Genomic DNA, 18,433 nt, shown 5'->3' with positions numbered 1-18,433 from the left:
ATCAACCTCAAGATGGTGGTGAACCACCAAGTGATGCCCAAGGTCAAGTTCTCACCACCGAGCAAGTTCAAGATCAAGAGCAAGCTCAAGATCAAGAACAAGCTCAAGACGACGCTCAAGATGATCAAGTTACCGCTCCTCAACTCACTCCTAAGGAGGAATTGGAGCGTCGTGCCGCTAAGATTGCATCCAAGCTCACCGCCAAAGATCATCTCATGACGAATGTGCTTGGAAGCTTAAGAAAGGGGGTAAGCACTTGTAGACAATTAGCAAACTATTGTGAACATCACGCGTTTGTTTCTTGTGTTGAACCCCAAAAGGTCTATGAGGCGCTCGAGGATCCGGATTGGCTTAATGCCATGCATGAAGAACTCAACAACTTCGAGCACAACAAGGTTTGGAGATTGGTGCCAAGGCTAACGGGGAACCATAATGTCATTGGAACCAAGTGGATATTTAAGAACAAGCAAGATGCTCATGGGATTATCGTTCGCAACAAGGCTCGGTTGGTAGCACAAGGCTACTCCCAAGTTGAGGGTATCGACTATGGTGAAACCTTTGCTCATGTTGCTCGCCTTGAATCCATTCATTTGTTGATTGCTTATGCTTCTCATCATAACTTCAAGTTGCAACAAATGGATGTGAAGAGTGCTTTTCTTAATGGTGCTATTAATGAGTTGGTGTATGTCAAACAACCCCCGGGGTTTGAGGATCCCTATTTTCCCGATCATGTGTACCAACTCGATAAGGCACTCTATGGCCTTAAACAAGCCCCACGTGCATGGTATGAGCACCTTACCGAGTTGTTGCAAGATCGTGGGTTTGAAATTGGGAAAATCGACCCCAATCTTTTTACTAAGAAGGTCAAAGGGGAGTTGTTTGTATGCCAACTATATGTTGATGATATCATCTTTGGTTCCCCTAACAAAGCTTTCAATGAGGAATTTGCCACTCTCATGACCTCGAAGTTCAAGATGTCCTTGATGGGAGAGTTGAAGTTCTTTCTCGGGTTCAAAATCAAGCAAAGAAGAGAAGGAACCTTCATCAACCAAGCCAAATACACTCAAGACACGCTCAAGAGATTCAAGCTAAGTGATGTCAAGCCGGCTTCCACTCCAATGCCCGTCAAATGCCAACTTGACATAGATCCCAATGGTAAAGCGGTGGATCAAAAGGTATATCGCTCCATGTTGGCTCCTTGCTTTACCTTTGTGCATCTAGATCGGATATCATGTTGAGTGTGGGAATTTGTGCACGGTTTCAAGCCACACATAAGGAAAACCACTATGTGGCGGTCAAGAGAATCTTTTGATATTTGGCTCATACCCCAAACTTTGGCCTATGGTACCCAAGAGGAGCAAACTTCAACCTTGTGGGCTTTTCGGACTCGGATTGGGCGGGAGACAAAGTGGATAGGAAGTCAACTTCCGGAGGGTGCCAATTTCTTGGTTGCTCTTTGGTGAGTTGGTCTTCTAAGAAGCAAAGTTGTGTGTCTCTCTCGTCCACCAAAGCGGAGTATGTGGCCGCCAGTAGTTCTTGTGCTCAACTCCTTTGGATGAGGCAAACTTTAAAGGATTACGGTGTCGTTTGTGACAAAGTGCCTCTTTGGTGTGACAATGAAAGTGCCATCAGATCTCTCTCAACCCGGTGCAACACTTCAAGATGAAGCATATTGAGATTCGGTATCACCTTATCCGGGATCATATTAGGCGAGGGGAGATCAAGCTCAACTATGTCAACACTCATGATAACCTTGCAGATATCTTCATGAAGCCCTTGGATGAAGCAAGATTTCGCGAGTTAAGGCATGAGCTAAATATCATTGATTCGAGCAATGTGGCTTGAACCCTTGGACACTCCACCATACTCATCTTGATGTCTTGTTTAGGTGTAGGCATGGACATAGGGGGAGTTTTGTTCTCTCAATGAACTCTCCCTCCCCCCATTATGCATAAATTGATCAACTCTTTCGCATTAGCCATTTTTATGGTACTTGTGCTTCAAAGACGAGTTTTGGTCATGGGCCCAAGGAGAATTCTTCGCGGTGCCATACCAATTGACTCAAACATAGGCGGCTCCGGCCACCGCCCTCTCTTTGGAGAGGTTGTGTTTCGTGTTTGGTCCTTGTTGTTTTTTGCCTTTTTCTTTGAGTCGTGCTTGTGTTTGAGTTGCCTCGTGTGTAAGCTCTTTTGTGTGTCCGGGTTACTTGAAGGTTGCATTGCAACGGCCGTGTTCTTCTCTGCTTGTTGAAACTTGCACTTTCTTGGGTTACGGTACTACCATGGTGAGCCATGGTACTACCGCTGGAGATAGGTTGCCCTGTGCGTGCACAGCTGCATCCCAGGCATGGTATTACCGCTAGAAGAGCGGTACTACTGCGAGAACCCGCGGTACAACCGCGCCATCGCGAGCGGGTGGGGGTTAAGAGCGGGGCAGGGGGAGTTCCAACTCCCCCATACCCATTCATCTCTTTTCCCCACCTCGTCTCTCTCTTCTGCCCAAGAATGGCGCCGGAGGACCTCGCCGGATCTCCGTCTCCGGCCGCTCTCCTCGCATTCCGACCGGTGGGATCGTTCCCCACCTCGCCCTCTTGCCATGGACCCCGGTATCTCCCCTAGTGCTTCTCTTTTGTTCTGTTCTTGTGCTTCTAGGTCTTGGGGAGATGCATGTGTAGTTCGTGTGATTTTTGGATAAATCTTTGCAAGAGGAGATTGTAGGAGAGTGCTAGTGCAGTAGATATGCTATTTGGAGTGATAAAATAGTAGTTTTGATCAACGGTAGTACCGATCTATTTTTGCGGATATTTCTAGATCCGGAGATGCAGTTCTTGAGGGATTTGAATCCGTGTGGTACTACCACTCCTCCTGGAGTGGTACTACCGCCCGGGGCGCGGAAGTAAAAAATTACTTCCGCTCCAGGCACGGTACTACCGTGCCACCCCAGCACAATACTACCGCGGCTAGAGCAGTTGTAATTTTTTACATCCGTAGTCTGGTCCGGTACTACCGTAGAGTGAAAATTACGCTATTTTGTCCTTTCAAATCTCATGTCTGCTTGTTTCATTTGGTTTTGGCCCTTGTCTTTGCAATAATCCTTCTCAATTTTCTCGTGTTTGTGTTGTGTGTCATAGGTGGTGGCTCCGGTTCCAATGTCCGGCGCTCGAATCCTAGCCGTGACACGAGCTCCAAGCACCTTTGCAACCAAGAGGCTCCAGAGGGCTCTAGTGCCCCACAACGCAAAACCAAGTCTACAGCTACCAAGACCAAGGAGCCAACTCTTGGCATGGATAAGATACCTCAAGCAGAATTTCTGGTGCAAAGGAAGCTCAACCCTTACGTCAACCCTAGGGAGGTCACAAGGGGCAATGACTTGTTTTGGACCAAGCAACAGAATCTTATCTTCCTGGATGTGATCAAGGCCAAGCATAACATCTACGTGGACGTGCAGTGGATTGACATGGTTCACATGAGGAAGGACAACAACCGGGCATATTTTGGTGAGACTCTGGATCTGGTGGAGCAGTTTGGCATTGAGGACTTGCTCATGTTCCACATGGACTTTGACCCAGAGATTGTGACTCAGTTCTTTGCGTCGGTCCACTTCCATACGGATGAGGAGCAGACCATGACATGGATGACCAATGGGAAGAGGATGTCAGCTAAGTGGAAAGAGTTCATGGCGATGCTCCACGTTCGTGATGAGGGGCTCAATCTGCCCGTTGGTGTTCGCCCACATGGCAACCCCGAGTCGGCCAACAAGAACAAGCTTCAACCCTACCTTGTTGAGAAGAAGCTAGCCAATGACAAGAAGACTTGGGTACTGAATCCATTCCTTGACATCATGCACCAGATCTTCCGCAACACACTTTTTCCTCGCATAGGCGACAAGGATAAGGTGCGTGCTTATCTAGTGGACATGATGCTCATCTGTGAGGAGGCGCTTCTCCAAAAGACGCAACCACTTGATGTCTCACATATCATGTGGTGTGAGCTGCAGTTTGCGGTGTTCAACCGTAAGGTACCCATCTATGGACCTTACCTGTTTTTGTTGATCTCGAAGACTTGGGGCGGATCTTTCCAAATGAAGAGTTTGTTGCTCCCAACTGGATTCACCATGAGCCTATCAAGCTACGCATAAAGAGCAACTGGGCTAACACCACTACCAGGGTTGAGGTAGAGGCTGCTAGGATGGATGTGGATGAGGATGAGTTCGAGGAGGAGGAAGCGTATGAGGACAGTTCTGATGGATACACTCCTCCCTCTACTAAGCCCACTTGGGCTAAGAAGCTCAAGGCCAAGATGAAGGCTCTGTTCTGCATGCAGGCCAAGGGACAGTACCGGGCTCATGTGAACGCCAAGATGGCTCATCGTCGCGACAAGGCCATTATGAGGCAGGTTGGCCTTGAGGTACGGAGTGGCTCTGAGGAGCGGATCACAGATGAGGAGCAGTGGACCAGACAGCACTACCAGTGGAGCGAGTCAGAGGAGGAGACTAGATTTCCATCTACATCTCGTGCTGCTGAGGAGTCTCCGGAGGATGATCATGACTGGTGGTGCCTTGGAGTTCTGCCACCACCTGTGTCGTAAGTGTCCTCTCTGCCTTTTTGGTGTCTCAATGCCAAAGGGGGAGAGAGAGTAGGATTTGCGAGTCTTGTGTCGAGTCTTTTTTCGCTTTGTTGAACCTTCGTTTGCTTTGGCTTGTCGGTTTGTGGTTGTGTTCGTGTGAGTCCAGGAGACTATCATATGGTGTAAGACATATGTCCTCAGCTTATCTTTTTTCTTATCCTATTGTCTAGTATGTTTAGTAGATTGTGAGCTTATTTTGTCCTGTGCCCTTTACTTCATGCTCATTTCTTTATCTTGCCTCCATTTTTAGTGTCATTCATATTGTTGCAAGGATTGCCTTGTTTATAAAATATAGGGGGAGTGTTGATCCTCGTATGTGTGCCGTGCAGTCCAAAGCATTTCTATAGAGTGCACATATCTAGGGGAGCCTGTCTATATTTTATAGATGTTGGGTTTGCTTATGTTTCATTTTATATCCCTATGTGCAAATCCCGTATTGTCATCAATCCACCAAAAAGGGGGAGATTGTAAGGGCATATTTCTCCCTAAGTGGTTTTGGTGATTAATGACAATGCTTCTGCAGACTAATCGTGTGCATTGAGCATTTCAGATATCTCATGTATAGGCACAAGACGATCCGGTGCCCCTCGGAGCCTTTCAAAGACGGCGTTTCTCTATGTTTCTTTTCGGTGGATTTGAGTCGTAGGAAAGCCGTACTATTAAGAGGGGGTCCGCTTCAGAAAGGTTAGGGTGGAATCAACACGTACACATCTGTTCCTTTGCACCACCTTTCCTTGCTTCATTGGAGCACCGGTTGTTCCCCTTGTCGTTGCGAAGATGAAGGCCTCCTAGTGCTACTGGTCTGTGGCGTGCGGTAGTACTGCTCAAGGGAGCAGTAGTACCGCAGCTGCCCACGGTAGTACCGCACATGGCAGCGGTAGTACCGCCCCTAGCACGCGGTAGTACCGTGGCCTCTGGCCCAGCACGGTGGCGTGAGCGGATGTAGGGGCGGAAGTAATTTTTTTTACTTCCGCACCCTACACGATAGTACTGCTCCCTGTGAGCTGTAGTACCGTGCTGGATTTTTGCACTGACTGAAACTCAGCGGAAGTAGCCACAGATGTAATTTTATTAGTCCGTGCCTACCCAGCCCAGAATGAGCCCTGCCTTGCGGTAGTACCGCAAGGGCGCGCGGTAGTACCGCTCCGGCGGTTCTACCGCTCGTTGCCTTGTGCAACAGGGCCTCACCTGGCTCCTGCCGCGCGAGCGATAGTACCGCAAGCCTATGCGGTAGTACCGCGTGTCGCGGGCTGAGTAGATGGGTAACGGTTGGATTTTTCCTCACACTATATAAGGGGGTCTTCTTCCCCAAGTTGACTACCTCTTCCCTGCCGAAGCTCCATTGTTGCTCAAAGCTCCATTTTCGCCCGATCTTTCTCCCTAGCCAATCAAACTTGTTGATTTTCTAGGGATTGGTTGAGAAGGCCCCGATCTACACTTCCACCAAGAGATATTTGATTTCCCCCACTAATCCCTTGCGGATCTTGTTACTCTTGGGTGTTTGAGCACCCTAGACGGTTGAGGTCACCGCGCAGTCATATTCCATCGTGGTGAAGCTTCGTGGTGTCGTTGGGAGCCTCCAATTAAGTTGTGGAGATTGCCCCAACCTTGTTTGTAAAGGTTCGGTCGCCACCTCCAAGGGCACCAATAGTGGAATCACGGCATCTCGCATTGTCTAAGGGCGTGAGGAGAATACGGTGGCCCTAGTGGCTTCTTGGGAGCATTGTGCCTCCACACCGCTCCAACGGAGACGTACTTCCTCTCAAAGGGAAGTAACTTCGGTAACACATTCTCGTCTCCACCGGCTCCACTCTTGGCTATCTCTTACCTTCACTTGTGCAAGCTTATATTGTGTTGTATCTCTTGCTTTCTTGTGTGCTTGTTGTTGTTGCATCATATAGGTTGCTCACATAGTTGCATATCTAGACAACCTACTTTGATGCAAAGTTTAAATTGGTAAAGAAAAGCTAAAAATTGTTAGTTGCCTATTCACCCCCCTCTAGTCAACTATATCGATCCTTTCACTTACGAAATCATTGAGATCCAGTGTAATCGATCTTGGCTAGACCACCGTTGAGGTTGTTTCAAGAGTCATCGTCATTACTTCTTCCGAGCAAGCGATTCTGGCTTCGCCGCACTGAACCACCCATGAGGTTGCAGGAGTCATTGTCACCACTTCTTTCGAGCAAGCGAATCTGCTTTGCTGCATTAAACCCGCCATGAGGTCACCGTTGAACCAGCTGCCCAAAGCCCATGCCGGCATATGCCAAACAACTGGCCCCACACACACAGACACAAGAGTGGCAAAGCACCTACTATTTCGACGGCGAGCGATGAGAGGAATATGCAAGGATTGCGCCGCCAATGATACCCATAGCCAAACACACATCGCCCGCCATCGTTGTAGCTCGGACCCCGCCACAACAACTCCGACTCCAAAGCAACAGAACAAAGGCTAGAAGACCCACGAACACGCCGGAAAGCCTACTGCCAAACCATGTCGCGACCCAAACACCACTCGCTGACATGCCAGACTCAACCTCTCAACTTATCTGGTGAGTGGAAGAAGGATCCAACCTTTCTGTTAGATTTCTTGTGTTGTGTCCACTGTTGTGTGTGTGTGTGTGTGCGCGCGTGTGTGTGATGATGTGTTGTAGGTGTAGGAAATAGGCGAATCTCAACTATGGGATTTACAACTCGGTATCGTTCACCTGCAGCCTTGCTTGCCAGCTTAATCTTTGATTGCAATGTTGGTACCTTACCAAGCTGACCGTTTGCCAGCTTAATCTGAAGTGTTGTTTCCGATATGATATATGTTGTGGGTATGGATTGTCATCTCCTCCCTACCTCCCCGAGGCCTCAAATGATAGAAGGGGGTTGGGAGGGTTTTGCGAGGATAATCGCTGAGGGGCGCAGAAAACTCGAAGATCCCTGAAGGCTCATTTGGCACACGGGGTATGTCCGGGCCAACCCCTTTGATCCCCACAGACCGTATTATTTGACGAATCTGGGCCTTCCTTGCAACTTCAACTACATCTACCTCTTTTGAGAACTATGTCGAAATTTGTCTCCCAAGTGTCGGCTCCAGAGAGCTGGTGCGAAACTTATGCAGTTCGACTCCATTCTCTTTGGCGCCGAATTTTTGGTATAGCTGGTGCATCACTCTCGAACAAGACGGCATGACAATTGACGTTTCAAGTTCGCTCCATGTAGTATGGCGCCGAACTAGTAACATAATAAAATTATAATGTTGATTATATACGCTAAAATTAGAGATAAATATATAGTGCAAACTTAGTCAAAGTACACATTTTTATCCACTAGATTATTTTTATAGTTAATTAAAAAAATATCTAAATCGAAGGAGATATTAGTGATACCAAAATTTTAATCATGTTGCGCCTGTGTCGAAATTCGTTGCTCAATTCCTTATTTAAAGCTAGAAACCCGATTATTATTAAAGTGGAATATAATTTATTTTTACAGTTTATCTGCTTAATTCATGATTATTATCTTCTTTTCTTGTCGGTTTAATTCCTTGCTCAGTTTCTTATTTAAAGCCATGAACCAATTAGATCATAATAATTATTAAAATAGAATCCATTTTAATTTTGTAACTGAATAACAAACATGCTCGCCTGTTGCGACGGGAAAAAAACCCGCACAACCCAAGTTAATAATATGCAAAACCAAATGAAGCACCTAGTTAGTTCTCCAGCCTATACAAACTTTATATTACAATATGCCGCGTATGGCATTTGTTCATTCACCTCTATAGCCTAATAGCTTGGTCTCCAGTAAAGATGATTCACTTACCTACAATGAAGCGTGTGCCAAGTAGGAAAATGAAAGGAATTTATAATGGATATATTAAAGTCCAAGATCTATTGGCAGGAGGTAAAAAAGAATAAACAATGGTACCAAACCATTGTACAAATCTTTGGAAAATCAAATCGGCGAAGTTAGTCGCCAAGATGCATGATGCGGTTTCAAAGGAGCAACAGCAAGCGTGCTGCGACATTTTATTGGACGCATAGCATAGAAGAAGACAGTGGAACACTAGTCTTTAAAGAAAAATCACTAGCCCAAAAGCAAAATACTTACATCCAAGATCAAAAACTCCTTTGAGCTTGACGCCAACCCAAGTTGCTGTTGGTTGTTTCTTTGTGCAGATAAACACGTGTCAGATCAAATCAAGATGACAGGACGCGCGTCACCAAACTATTTGCGGTACGCCGTTGCACCAAAGAAAGTGTTTTGCTCGGAAAAGCAAATCGCATTAGGGCTGTCACAAACTAACCTTCCGTCCAATGTGCAAATCAATCATGCAAAGTACTCCTCCTAGTACAGCGAAATCTACCGTCCGTCCGGGCAGCAGAAGCTGCGAAATCCGTCGCGTTTTGGCCCCAAGAAACGCCGTGCGGCGCACATCCGTCAGCCGCTGCCAGCCACCGCAGCACAGCAGCACTGCAGCTGCTGCAGCACCCGCAGCGGACAAAAAGCCGAGTAGCTCGCACGGCACGAGCCACGCACGCACGCACAACTCTTGGACGACTGCTGACTGACTGACCGCCTGCCCGTTCCCGTTCCCCTCCCTCTCCCCCGCTTCCTTCCCGACGACGTCGTCGCCGCAGTCTTTTGGTGGTTTTTGTCCCGCGGCCTCTGCCGCCCGCCCGCGCGCGATACCTTCCCCTCTCCTCTCCTCCACTCCCCCGCTTAGAGCTCACAGAGGCCCGAAGCAGCCGAGCGGCACCACAGCGGCGGAAAGCCAAGCCGTCCCACCGACAAGGCGAGCGGCCTCTCCAGATCTCGCATGCGCGGCCGCCGCAGGGGCAGGAGAAGGAGGGGGAGCGGCTAGGGAGGGGCTGGTGGTGCCGCCGGCGGCGGCCGGTTTTTCCGAGATGCGCGGGGAGCGGCTGGGGAGCTGGGTGGTGTCCTACACCGGGATGTCGGCGGACAACATCAAGGGCCTGCTGCTGGCGGTCTCCTCCAGCCTCTTCATCGGGGCCAGCTTCATCGTCAAGAAGAAGGGCCTCAAGAAGGCCGGCGCCTCCGGCGTCCGCGCAGGTGCGTCTCGTCTCTCCCCCCTCTCTCTCCGCCCCGCACGCTCCCGCCTCGTTTCACGCCGCCCGGCGAACGGCGCGGTGCCTTCCCTGTGCCGCCGCCGCCGCCTCGCCGCGCTGCTGGCTCCCTAGCCTAGATCTGCGCGGAGCCGCGCGAGATTCGGATCTCGCTTTCGCTGTCGGTGGGGGGCTGTGCTGGACCCTGGATAGATAGGTAGGACTTTGGAGCAGTGAGCGCATTGGGGATCGGGCTGGTTGTTGAGCTCCGATTGAGACGTTCCGGAGCTTTGCTTGATGTTGTTCCACCAATATCAATGATTAGCATACAACAGATGACACGGTGGTGATGGGCTGATGGCTCGACGCACCTTGCATTTCTTCCTTGCTCCTGCACCTTCAATGTCACATTCAGCATAGATGTCTTGGAAATATGATAATCATGGACTGTACAAGGGAGATGAATTCTCACTTACTCAAGTTATTTGTTGCACCGGGAAAGTGTATGCAATAGACTCCTTCTGTTAGCTTGTTGCCCTTTAAACGTTAAGCATATTTGTTGCACCAGGAAAATGTATGCAATGACTCCCTTCTGTTAGCTTGAATCCCTTAAACTTTCAGTGTATTTCTTTTTTCTTCAAAAATAACAATGATAAAATTCAGCATATGTTGATGATCATATGCCCTGTCCTAGGTTAAATTTTCCTTGTTTCATCTGTGGTGTATCGTGCAAATGTTGTGCTGAAACTGTTGCTCCTGCCATTCCAGCTACATTTCAAGCTTTTCCAGTGTTTATGCTTACTTTGTTGATTTGAACAGGTGTTGGTGGCTACTCTTACCTGCTTGAGCCACTGTGGTGGATAGGACTGATAACAAGTAGGTATTTCCTTTGATACAGTGGATAGATGTTTGGTTCCGACATCACTGTATGTGGTGGCACTAACGATGTACAATTTCCAGTGGTTGTTGGGGAAATCGCTAACTTTGCTGCGTACGCTTTTGCCCCTGCTATCTTGGTCACTCCACTTGGCGCACTTAGCATAATTATTAGGTACGGACTAAATTTAATATGATTTACAACTGATACACTGAAATCTTGTATTGCTTATATTTCAGTAGTTCTGATACTTTTAGCACGCTCTCTTACAGTGCTGTTCTTGCACGTATCATTTTGCGGGAGAAGCTGCACATATTTGGTGTACTCGGATGTGTTCTTTGTGTCGTGGGTTCGACAACAATTGTGCTACATGCCCCTGCAGAACGTGAAATTGAGTCTGTGGCAGAAGTATGGGATCTTGCTACTGAACCAGGTTTGATTCTGCATTCTATACGCTTGCATAGTACTGTGAATCATTATTGACGTCATGTTGACATTTCAGTATGTTACTCCCACGACACTTATTTTTGATCGGAGGGGGTACTATTTATCAACAATACTAAGGCTTAAACTTCTATGTTGCAGGATTTCTACTTTATGCAGCCATTGTGCTCACAGCAGCTTTTGTGCTCATATTCCATTTTGTCCCACAGTATGGTCAGACACATATTATGGTGTATATTGGTATCTGTTCTCTTTTTGGGTCTCTGTCGGTATGCTTTTCACGTCATGAATTTTTGTTTTGTATTCACTTAATCCTTAGATAGTTGGTAGAAAAAAAACTCTCCTTAAGTTATGATTCTAATGTTTCTGTCTATTCCGCTTGCTTTGGCAGGTCATGAGTGTCAAAGCTCTTGGGATAGCCTTGAAGCTGACGTTTTCAGGGATGAACCAGCTAGTCTATCCACAAACATGGTTCTTCACACTTGTTGTGATTGCATGCATAGTAACACAGATGAACTATCTGAACAAGGTATGGTCGATGTTTATGTTCATTGGCAGTTATGTGTGTTCTAAGAGAATAATTTCCATACGTAGCATAGCATGAAGAACATTGTTGCTATGTATCTTATATGTGTGTATTATGTTATACATTATGTTCAGCTTGGTATTGTTTACTTCTGCAGGCCCTTGACACATTCAATACTGCAGTTGTTTCGCCCATTTATTATACGATGTTTACTTCGTTGACCATTTTGGCTAGTGTAATAATGTTCAAGGTAACGGCTTTGGAGCTCCATATACTTGTTTACGTAATTGTCAGCAAGCTTTGCTTTACTTTCTGTCTTAAACAACAATATTGACTAAATAAATCGATCCAGGGATCTTGGTTATTTTGGGAATGTGCAGTATGCTAGATGTCAATCTGTACTTTAGTGAGTTACTCCCTCTGTCCCAAAATATAAGAACGTTTTTTACACTAACGTTTTTAACACTACACTAGTGTAAAAAACGTTCTTATATTATGGGACGGAGGGAGTAGTTTCTAGCACTAGTGTGCATTGAAGTAATTCCGAGGTATTCTTTGTACCACGTGTCAAAACATTCTATCCATAACCTTGCAGCGACATCCTATCCGAGGTATTCCGAGATATCTTTGTGTTTCCTAGAACACTCAGGTTTTGGTCTTGCGACAGTAAACCTTGCAGCCATCATTACAACAATCACTCAACACCTGGCTGATTGTTTTACAGTAAACCTGTTAGCTGTGGTGTTGCCTGGCTGATTGATATCCAAATTCAGTTATAGTAAGGGCTTTGAACCAGATCCACTCATAGTAAGTGTTAGACGGCCTATTATTGCGTTTGAAAATTCTCAAATTAGTAAGTTTATGTTGTCAAGAGCCAGGACTATAGTTGCCTTCATTGTGAGGATGAGGTGGTTATGTTAGCACGACAAAATAGGATAAAGTATGAATGTCTGACAACACGATTCAGAAATATCTATTAAACGATGATAATCTTCTGAATTATAATACCACCTCACATCTTCTATCCGCTAAGCTGATTGTCAAGTGGTGCATCAGTCGATCCATTATTGCATTCCACTGAAAATGCTGCGGATCATTTATTAGTTTCACTATAACTGCATGCAGGACTGGGATCGTCAAAATCCGACTCAAATTGTCACGGAAATGTGTGGTTTTGTTACTATCCTTTCTGGGACGTTTCTGCTTCACAAGACAAAAGACATGGTGGATGGTATGACTGCATTTCCTCCCTTTCTGACCTTTTTAAACATCCTCTTCTTTTACTTGAAATGACACCTACGTGTAATTTCTTATTATACCTTGTTGGCATGACAGGTCTCCAACAGAATTTACCTATCCGAATTCCTAAACACGCGGATGAGGATGCGTATGAATCTGAAGGAATTCCTCTCAGGTCTGCTGCTGATAGGATTCCTCTCAGGTCACCGAGGGGCACCGAAGGAATTCCTCTCAGGTCTGCCGCCGACGGCATTCCGCTCAGATCATCATCGAGGGGCACAGAATCGTTCCGCTCGACATCATGACCTGGTGATGGTTGCAGCTGGGTTCAAGTCCATGAGACGCTTGAGGGCAACATTGGTCAAATCATGGTGCCTGAATGCTTTATACCTGGGAAGGGAAGAATCACCATTCTTTCGTCGGATAGAACTCCTTAGGTTTTGACTGTAGGACTGGAAGGTAAAACGGCTCGGCGCCCCTTGTAATTGTTGAGACTTTGGTACAGAAGTTTGGGGCTTACATCAGTTATACTATATATACGTCTCTGGGCAAGATAATTAGAATGGCCAAGGACCCGAGTTTTGAACATACCTTTTCTTTTTGCATTTTGCGGGGAATTTTTTTTAACATGCCACAGAGGTCGTTGTCTGCAACCGCTGAATTCTTTCACATACAGTAGTTCGTTCAGAAACATGACTAAATGGAAGAGCAAAATGTGCCTAGCAATCACATAGTGTGGCTAGAGCCGTACAGCTGCATGATTGCAGATCCTAATGGGATTGCTAAACCTTCCCGGAACGCATAAGAATTCCATGGGAGTTCTCATGGGCACATGTTCAGTATCTGACCTACCGGCTTATCTTTTCGTTCTCGTCAACGTAGTCGGCCTATCATCATCAGATGACGCACCTTTGACGTTAAACAATTGATTACTCTTGTACATTTGTTAATCCATTATAAAACACTAGCTGTCAGATTGTCAGTCAACTCTTACTCTCAGTGACCTCCGAATGGTGACAATGTCCATGGCTTACCCTCTGTGCGAGAGCTCCAAAAGAAGATGCATATACAAATGCGATTCCAAGGTCATTGCAAACCTAGGAGCAAGCAACTCCCGAAAGCGAAGGCGCCGTTGACTGCCGCCGGTAACACTCAGCTTGCAGAACTCGTCGAAAGGGTCAAACACCATCCATGGAGCTCGCCGCGCTGCTCCTGCTTCTGCCCTTCCTCCTCGCCGGCCTCCTCTACCTCGGGAAGAAGGACGGCGGGGTCGATGCGCGGCGCCTCCCTCCGGCTCCTCGCGGCCCGCCCGTCATCGGCAACCTGCACCAGGTGGGCGCGCTCCCACACCGCGCCCTGCGCGCGCTCGCCGCCGCCCGCGGCGCGCCCCACCTCATGCGGCTCCGCCTCGGCCAGGTCCCCGCGCTGGTCGCCTCCTCGCCGGCCGCGGCCGCCGAGCTCATGCGCGCGCACGACCACGCCTTCGCCACGCGCCCCTACTTCCGCACCGCCGAGATCCTCACCTACGGCTTCCGGGACCTCGTCTTCGCGCCCCACGGCGAGCACTGGTGCCACGTCCGCCGGCTCTGCTCCCAGCACGTCCGCAGCGCCGCGCGGTCCCACCGCCACAGCGCCATGCGAGAGCGGGAGGTGGCCGCCCTCGTCCAGGCCGTCGCCGACCACGCTTCTTCTTCTGCCGCCGCCGTGGTCGACGTGAGCGGGGCGCTGTACCGGTTCGCGAACGACGTGATCTGCCGGGTGGTCTCCGGGACTAGGCTGTCGAGAGAGGAGGAAGGAGGAGGGAGGAGCGAGCTGTTCAGGGAGCTGATCGAGGAGAACACGGCGCTGCTGGGCGGGTTCTGCGTCGGGGGACTACTTCCCGGCGCTGGCGTGGGCGGACGCGCTGCTGTCCGGCGGCAGCGCTCGGGCCTGGAGGAACTTCAGGCGGTGGGACGAGCTGCTGGAGAAGGTGGTCGTTGAACACGAGGGGGGGAGGAGCGGTGCCGGCATGGAGGAGGAGGAGGAGGACTTCGTGGACGTGCTGCTGGCGCTGCGGGAGGACGGGCACGGGCAGGACGGGTTCGAGCTGAGCAGGGACATCATCAAGTCGCTCTTAGCGGTAAGTCGTTCTTGTTCACCTCACATCAAGGCAGTCGATATTTACCCTCTCTCTCTCTCAAAAAAAAAGTCGATATTTCGCTCATCTTATTATTCTAAAAAAACACATGGCTTTATTCACCAGAAATAAGAGTTACATCATGAGAAGGGATACAATGTCGTTCAAAAACTCCTCAAACCAATCAGAAGTCAAAGAAAATCCAGCAACCTAGCAAGTTCATGAGCAACCTTATTAGCTTCTCGGTTACAATGTTCAAAACTAGAAAAAAAAAATCAGAAACCATATAATAACATAATAACAATCGTCAAAAACCGTCGCCGCCACTCCCGCCGACCGTCCTCCATTTGTCATGTGTCAATTACTCAAATTATCAGAGTTAATAACGAGTCGACTGCACCTCACCCTTTGCGCAAGGGACATTGCTAATCTAAGCGCCAAAGCTTCCGCCGTCAGAACATCCGCACACCAATCTACTCTCTAGTTTCCGCGTGCAATGGATTTCCCTTTTTCATCCCTCAAGACCACCCCGGCCGTACACTTAAAGTCATCATCAAAAGATGCATGAACATTAAGGGGGTGTTTGGTTCAGAAGTTCTAGGACTTTTTCTAGTCCCAGGGACTAATCAAAAAAGACTCTCTAGTAGAGTCTTTTTCTAGTCCCTATAAAAAAGTCCCTCCCGTTTGGTTCCTAGGGACTTTTTAGGGACTTTTTCTAGTCTCTGGGACTAAAAAGTCCCTGAACCAAACACCCCCTAAGCATCACAAAACTCAGAGGTGGGCGAGTCCCCCCCCCCCCCCCCCCCCCCCTCCCTCACCTCTAATAGAAGCATTGAAGAGGAAGCAAAAACATAATTAGCCGTGAGAGCAAGAATCCCCATAGAAATTTGGGTAGCATCTTCAATCTTCGCCTTCTGCACCATATTCCCACCACAAAATACAAAGTAGTAATAGCGATCATCTCGCACGTATTCTGGTCTGGAGGCCCATGGTAGATAAATCTTGCTCTCATAAGTGTAGGAGGAATTCCATAACAGTTTCACTAGCATGATCAACTTCACAAGCTCCATCAATAATTTCATCCAATTTGCCTTCACTTCATCTTATTTAGACTTAGATGTTAGTTTCTCTTCGCACTTTTCGCTTCATCTTATTTGCCGACGCTAGGTGTCACTCGGCAGCCGTTTGATATGGTCCATGTAGCCCGTCGTATCATTGCAACATGGACCATGTTGCGGTCATCTCCAGCATGGACTTTTGGTCACCATTGCAACTGGACCCATGTTACGATCACCCATTACAACATGGATCATGTTGCGGTCACCTCTGGCTTGCGTGACACGAGCTTTTGGTCATTCATTGCAACATGGATCACGTTGCGGTCACTCATTGCAACATGAATCGTGTTGCGGTCACCTCCAACAATGACGACCGAGTAGACAGATTCGTCGCAGCTCCACCTGCAGTGCAAGCATCCGCGACAGTTGCCTCTTGCAGCAGAAACAGTATGCGACGGGCCTGTGCAGGCCGTGCAACAGTTGCCGAATCCTAAAGCAACGGATGAAGGGTCATATATCTGACTGATGGCCAAGAAATTTCAGGTAACTCATAATTAGTACAGACACGGTAAACTGGGAACTTATGACAGAACTCTGAACTCAGACACCTTTAGCGTTGGCTCGAGTTTGGAGCTCTTGAGCAGATGCTGTGCCCGGAGCCCGGTCCAGAGCAGCATTTCACGCCGCCGAGCTGCATAGTCCAACGGAGGGGGATATTCAGGATGGTTGTGGTACACTCACACATCATATACGATGTGGTTATGGATTTCGCTCACGCGCTGCAGGACATGTTCGCGGCGGGAACGGAGACGACCTACATCGCGCTGGAATGGGCCATGTCGGAGCTGATGAAGAACCCCGCGGCGATGCGGAGGCTACAGCAGGAGGTCCGCAGCGCCGCCGGTGGCATCGCCAAGGCCGACGCGCTCGGCGCGGGCACGCCCTACCTGAAGGCGGTGGTGAAGGAGACGCTCCGCCTCCACCCGCCGGTGCCGCTGCTCCTGCCCCGCGAGTGCATGCAGGACGCCACCGTGCTGGGCTACCACGTCGCCGAGGGCACGCGGGTGTTCGTCAACGCCTGGGCCATCAACCGCGACCCGGGCTCCTGGCACGCGCCCGACGACTTCCTCCCCGAAAGATGAACAACCTCGGCACTCTATTCCGTCAGAGGTGTCAATTTTCTTAGTCGTTCCGTGTGTTCAGGTTCTTGGAGAGCGAGGTGGACTTGAGGGGCGGGCACTTCCAGTTCATACCCTTCGGCGCGGGGCGGAGGATCTGCCCCGGGATGCAGTTCGGGCTCGCGACCGTGGAGCTCGCGCTCGCCAACCTGGTGCGCCTGTTCGACTGGGAGCTGCCGGACGGCATGGCGCCGGAGGAGCTCGACATGTCGGACGCGCCCGGGCTGACCACGCCAAGGCGGGTGGGCCTCCGGCTCATCGCAAGGCCCGTTTGAGTGGGATCATGAAACAGTAGTAGGCCCAGCACGAAAAATGAAGCGGTAGCGGGCCAGTCAAGCAACGTTGTAAAGCTCTATTTCATGATTTCCCCCTAAATGTTCTACTTAAAAAAAATCTAGGGTTCATCAATGTGTAGCCGGTGAGACATCTTTATGTTGTTGTACAGTATAATAAATAGTACTCCCTTTGTAAAGAAATATAAAAGCGCATCACTACTAAGTACGTGTAGCTATGCACTGCCGTAAAAATTTTTTTGCGGGTAGATGACTTGTATTACTGAGGATCATTGAAGTTACAATCAGCGAGGGCTAGCTCTATGGAATTTGAAGGCCTGATCCAAGCCAGGTCATAGTTCTCCCTTCAACCCTCGCAAACGACGTTAGGCTACTCATAGCGGGGAGTATGATATAAAAGTATCATGCATATGATACTACCTTCATAGTGCATAGTATCATAAAATAGTATCATAGATGATCATATTTATTGCCATGCATGACACAAAGTAGTATAACATTTAACATGATACGGTATCTACTTATGTTACTTTAACCCTCTCTCTCTTCTTTAATTGTGTGTCACATAAGCATGTTTGCTAGTCCCAAGTGCATGTTACCGGTTATGTTACTCCCACTATGGCCAGCCTTAAACTGTTGCTAACCTTATTCTGAGACCGATCAACAAAAGTAATACACGTTCTACGAAGAGACAAAGGAAAAGAAAAAAGGAGGGTTTGCACACGGACCTGGGTGAAAGGATTGCATCAAATCCGAGATGCGATGAAATAAATTGCTTGGAATTTCGGTTGGTGAAAGCTCGGTCCATGAATTCGCGTAGTGTCCATTCGCAAAAAAAAAAAAAAAGAATTCGCGTAGTGTCGCTCTCGGTTTTGCTTTGCAGCAGTCAGCAGAGCATCCTCGCATCGCCATCGGTAAAACTGGATTAGCCCAGACCTTCACGGTCGTAATGTTCGGTTCTACTGTTCCATTGTTCTCTCCCTGCCTCTGCCCCTGGTGGTGCAGGTGCAGCCAATA

The 18,433-nt window shown here is 48.4% G+C and overlaps 1 protein-coding gene and 1 pseudogene across 1 annotated transcript; both read left to right on the top strand.

Moving 5' to 3' along the window:
* Positions 1 to 9,043: 9,043 nt before the first annotated feature.
* Positions 9,044 to 13,359, top strand: LOC109752160 (probable magnesium transporter NIPA4). The gene is made up of 9 exons (XM_020311044.4): positions 9,044 to 9,692; positions 10,505 to 10,561; positions 10,646 to 10,736; positions 10,835 to 10,995; positions 11,148 to 11,275; positions 11,398 to 11,535; positions 11,690 to 11,782; positions 12,658 to 12,763; positions 12,868 to 13,359. The coding sequence occupies exons 1-9, from the start codon at positions 9,527 to 9,529 to the stop codon at positions 13,074 to 13,076; spliced, it is 1,149 nt and encodes a 382-aa protein (XP_020166633.1). The 5' UTR covers positions 9,044 to 9,526; the 3' UTR covers positions 13,077 to 13,359.
* Positions 13,360 to 13,811: 452 nt separating this feature from the next.
* LOC109752167 (cytochrome P450 71A1-like) lies at positions 13,812 to 17,434 on the top strand (annotated as a pseudogene).
* Positions 17,435 to 18,433: the final 999 nt, after the last annotated feature.

Source organism: Aegilops tauschii, chromosome 1, assembly GCF_002575655.3.
Source record: "Aegilops tauschii subsp. strangulata cultivar AL8/78 chromosome 1, Aet v6.0, whole genome shotgun sequence".
Taxonomy (NCBI): domain Eukaryota; kingdom Viridiplantae; phylum Streptophyta; class Magnoliopsida; order Poales; family Poaceae; genus Aegilops; species Aegilops tauschii.
Note: the sequence above shows the minus strand (reverse complement) of the source record. Positions and strands in the feature narration are given on the sequence as shown.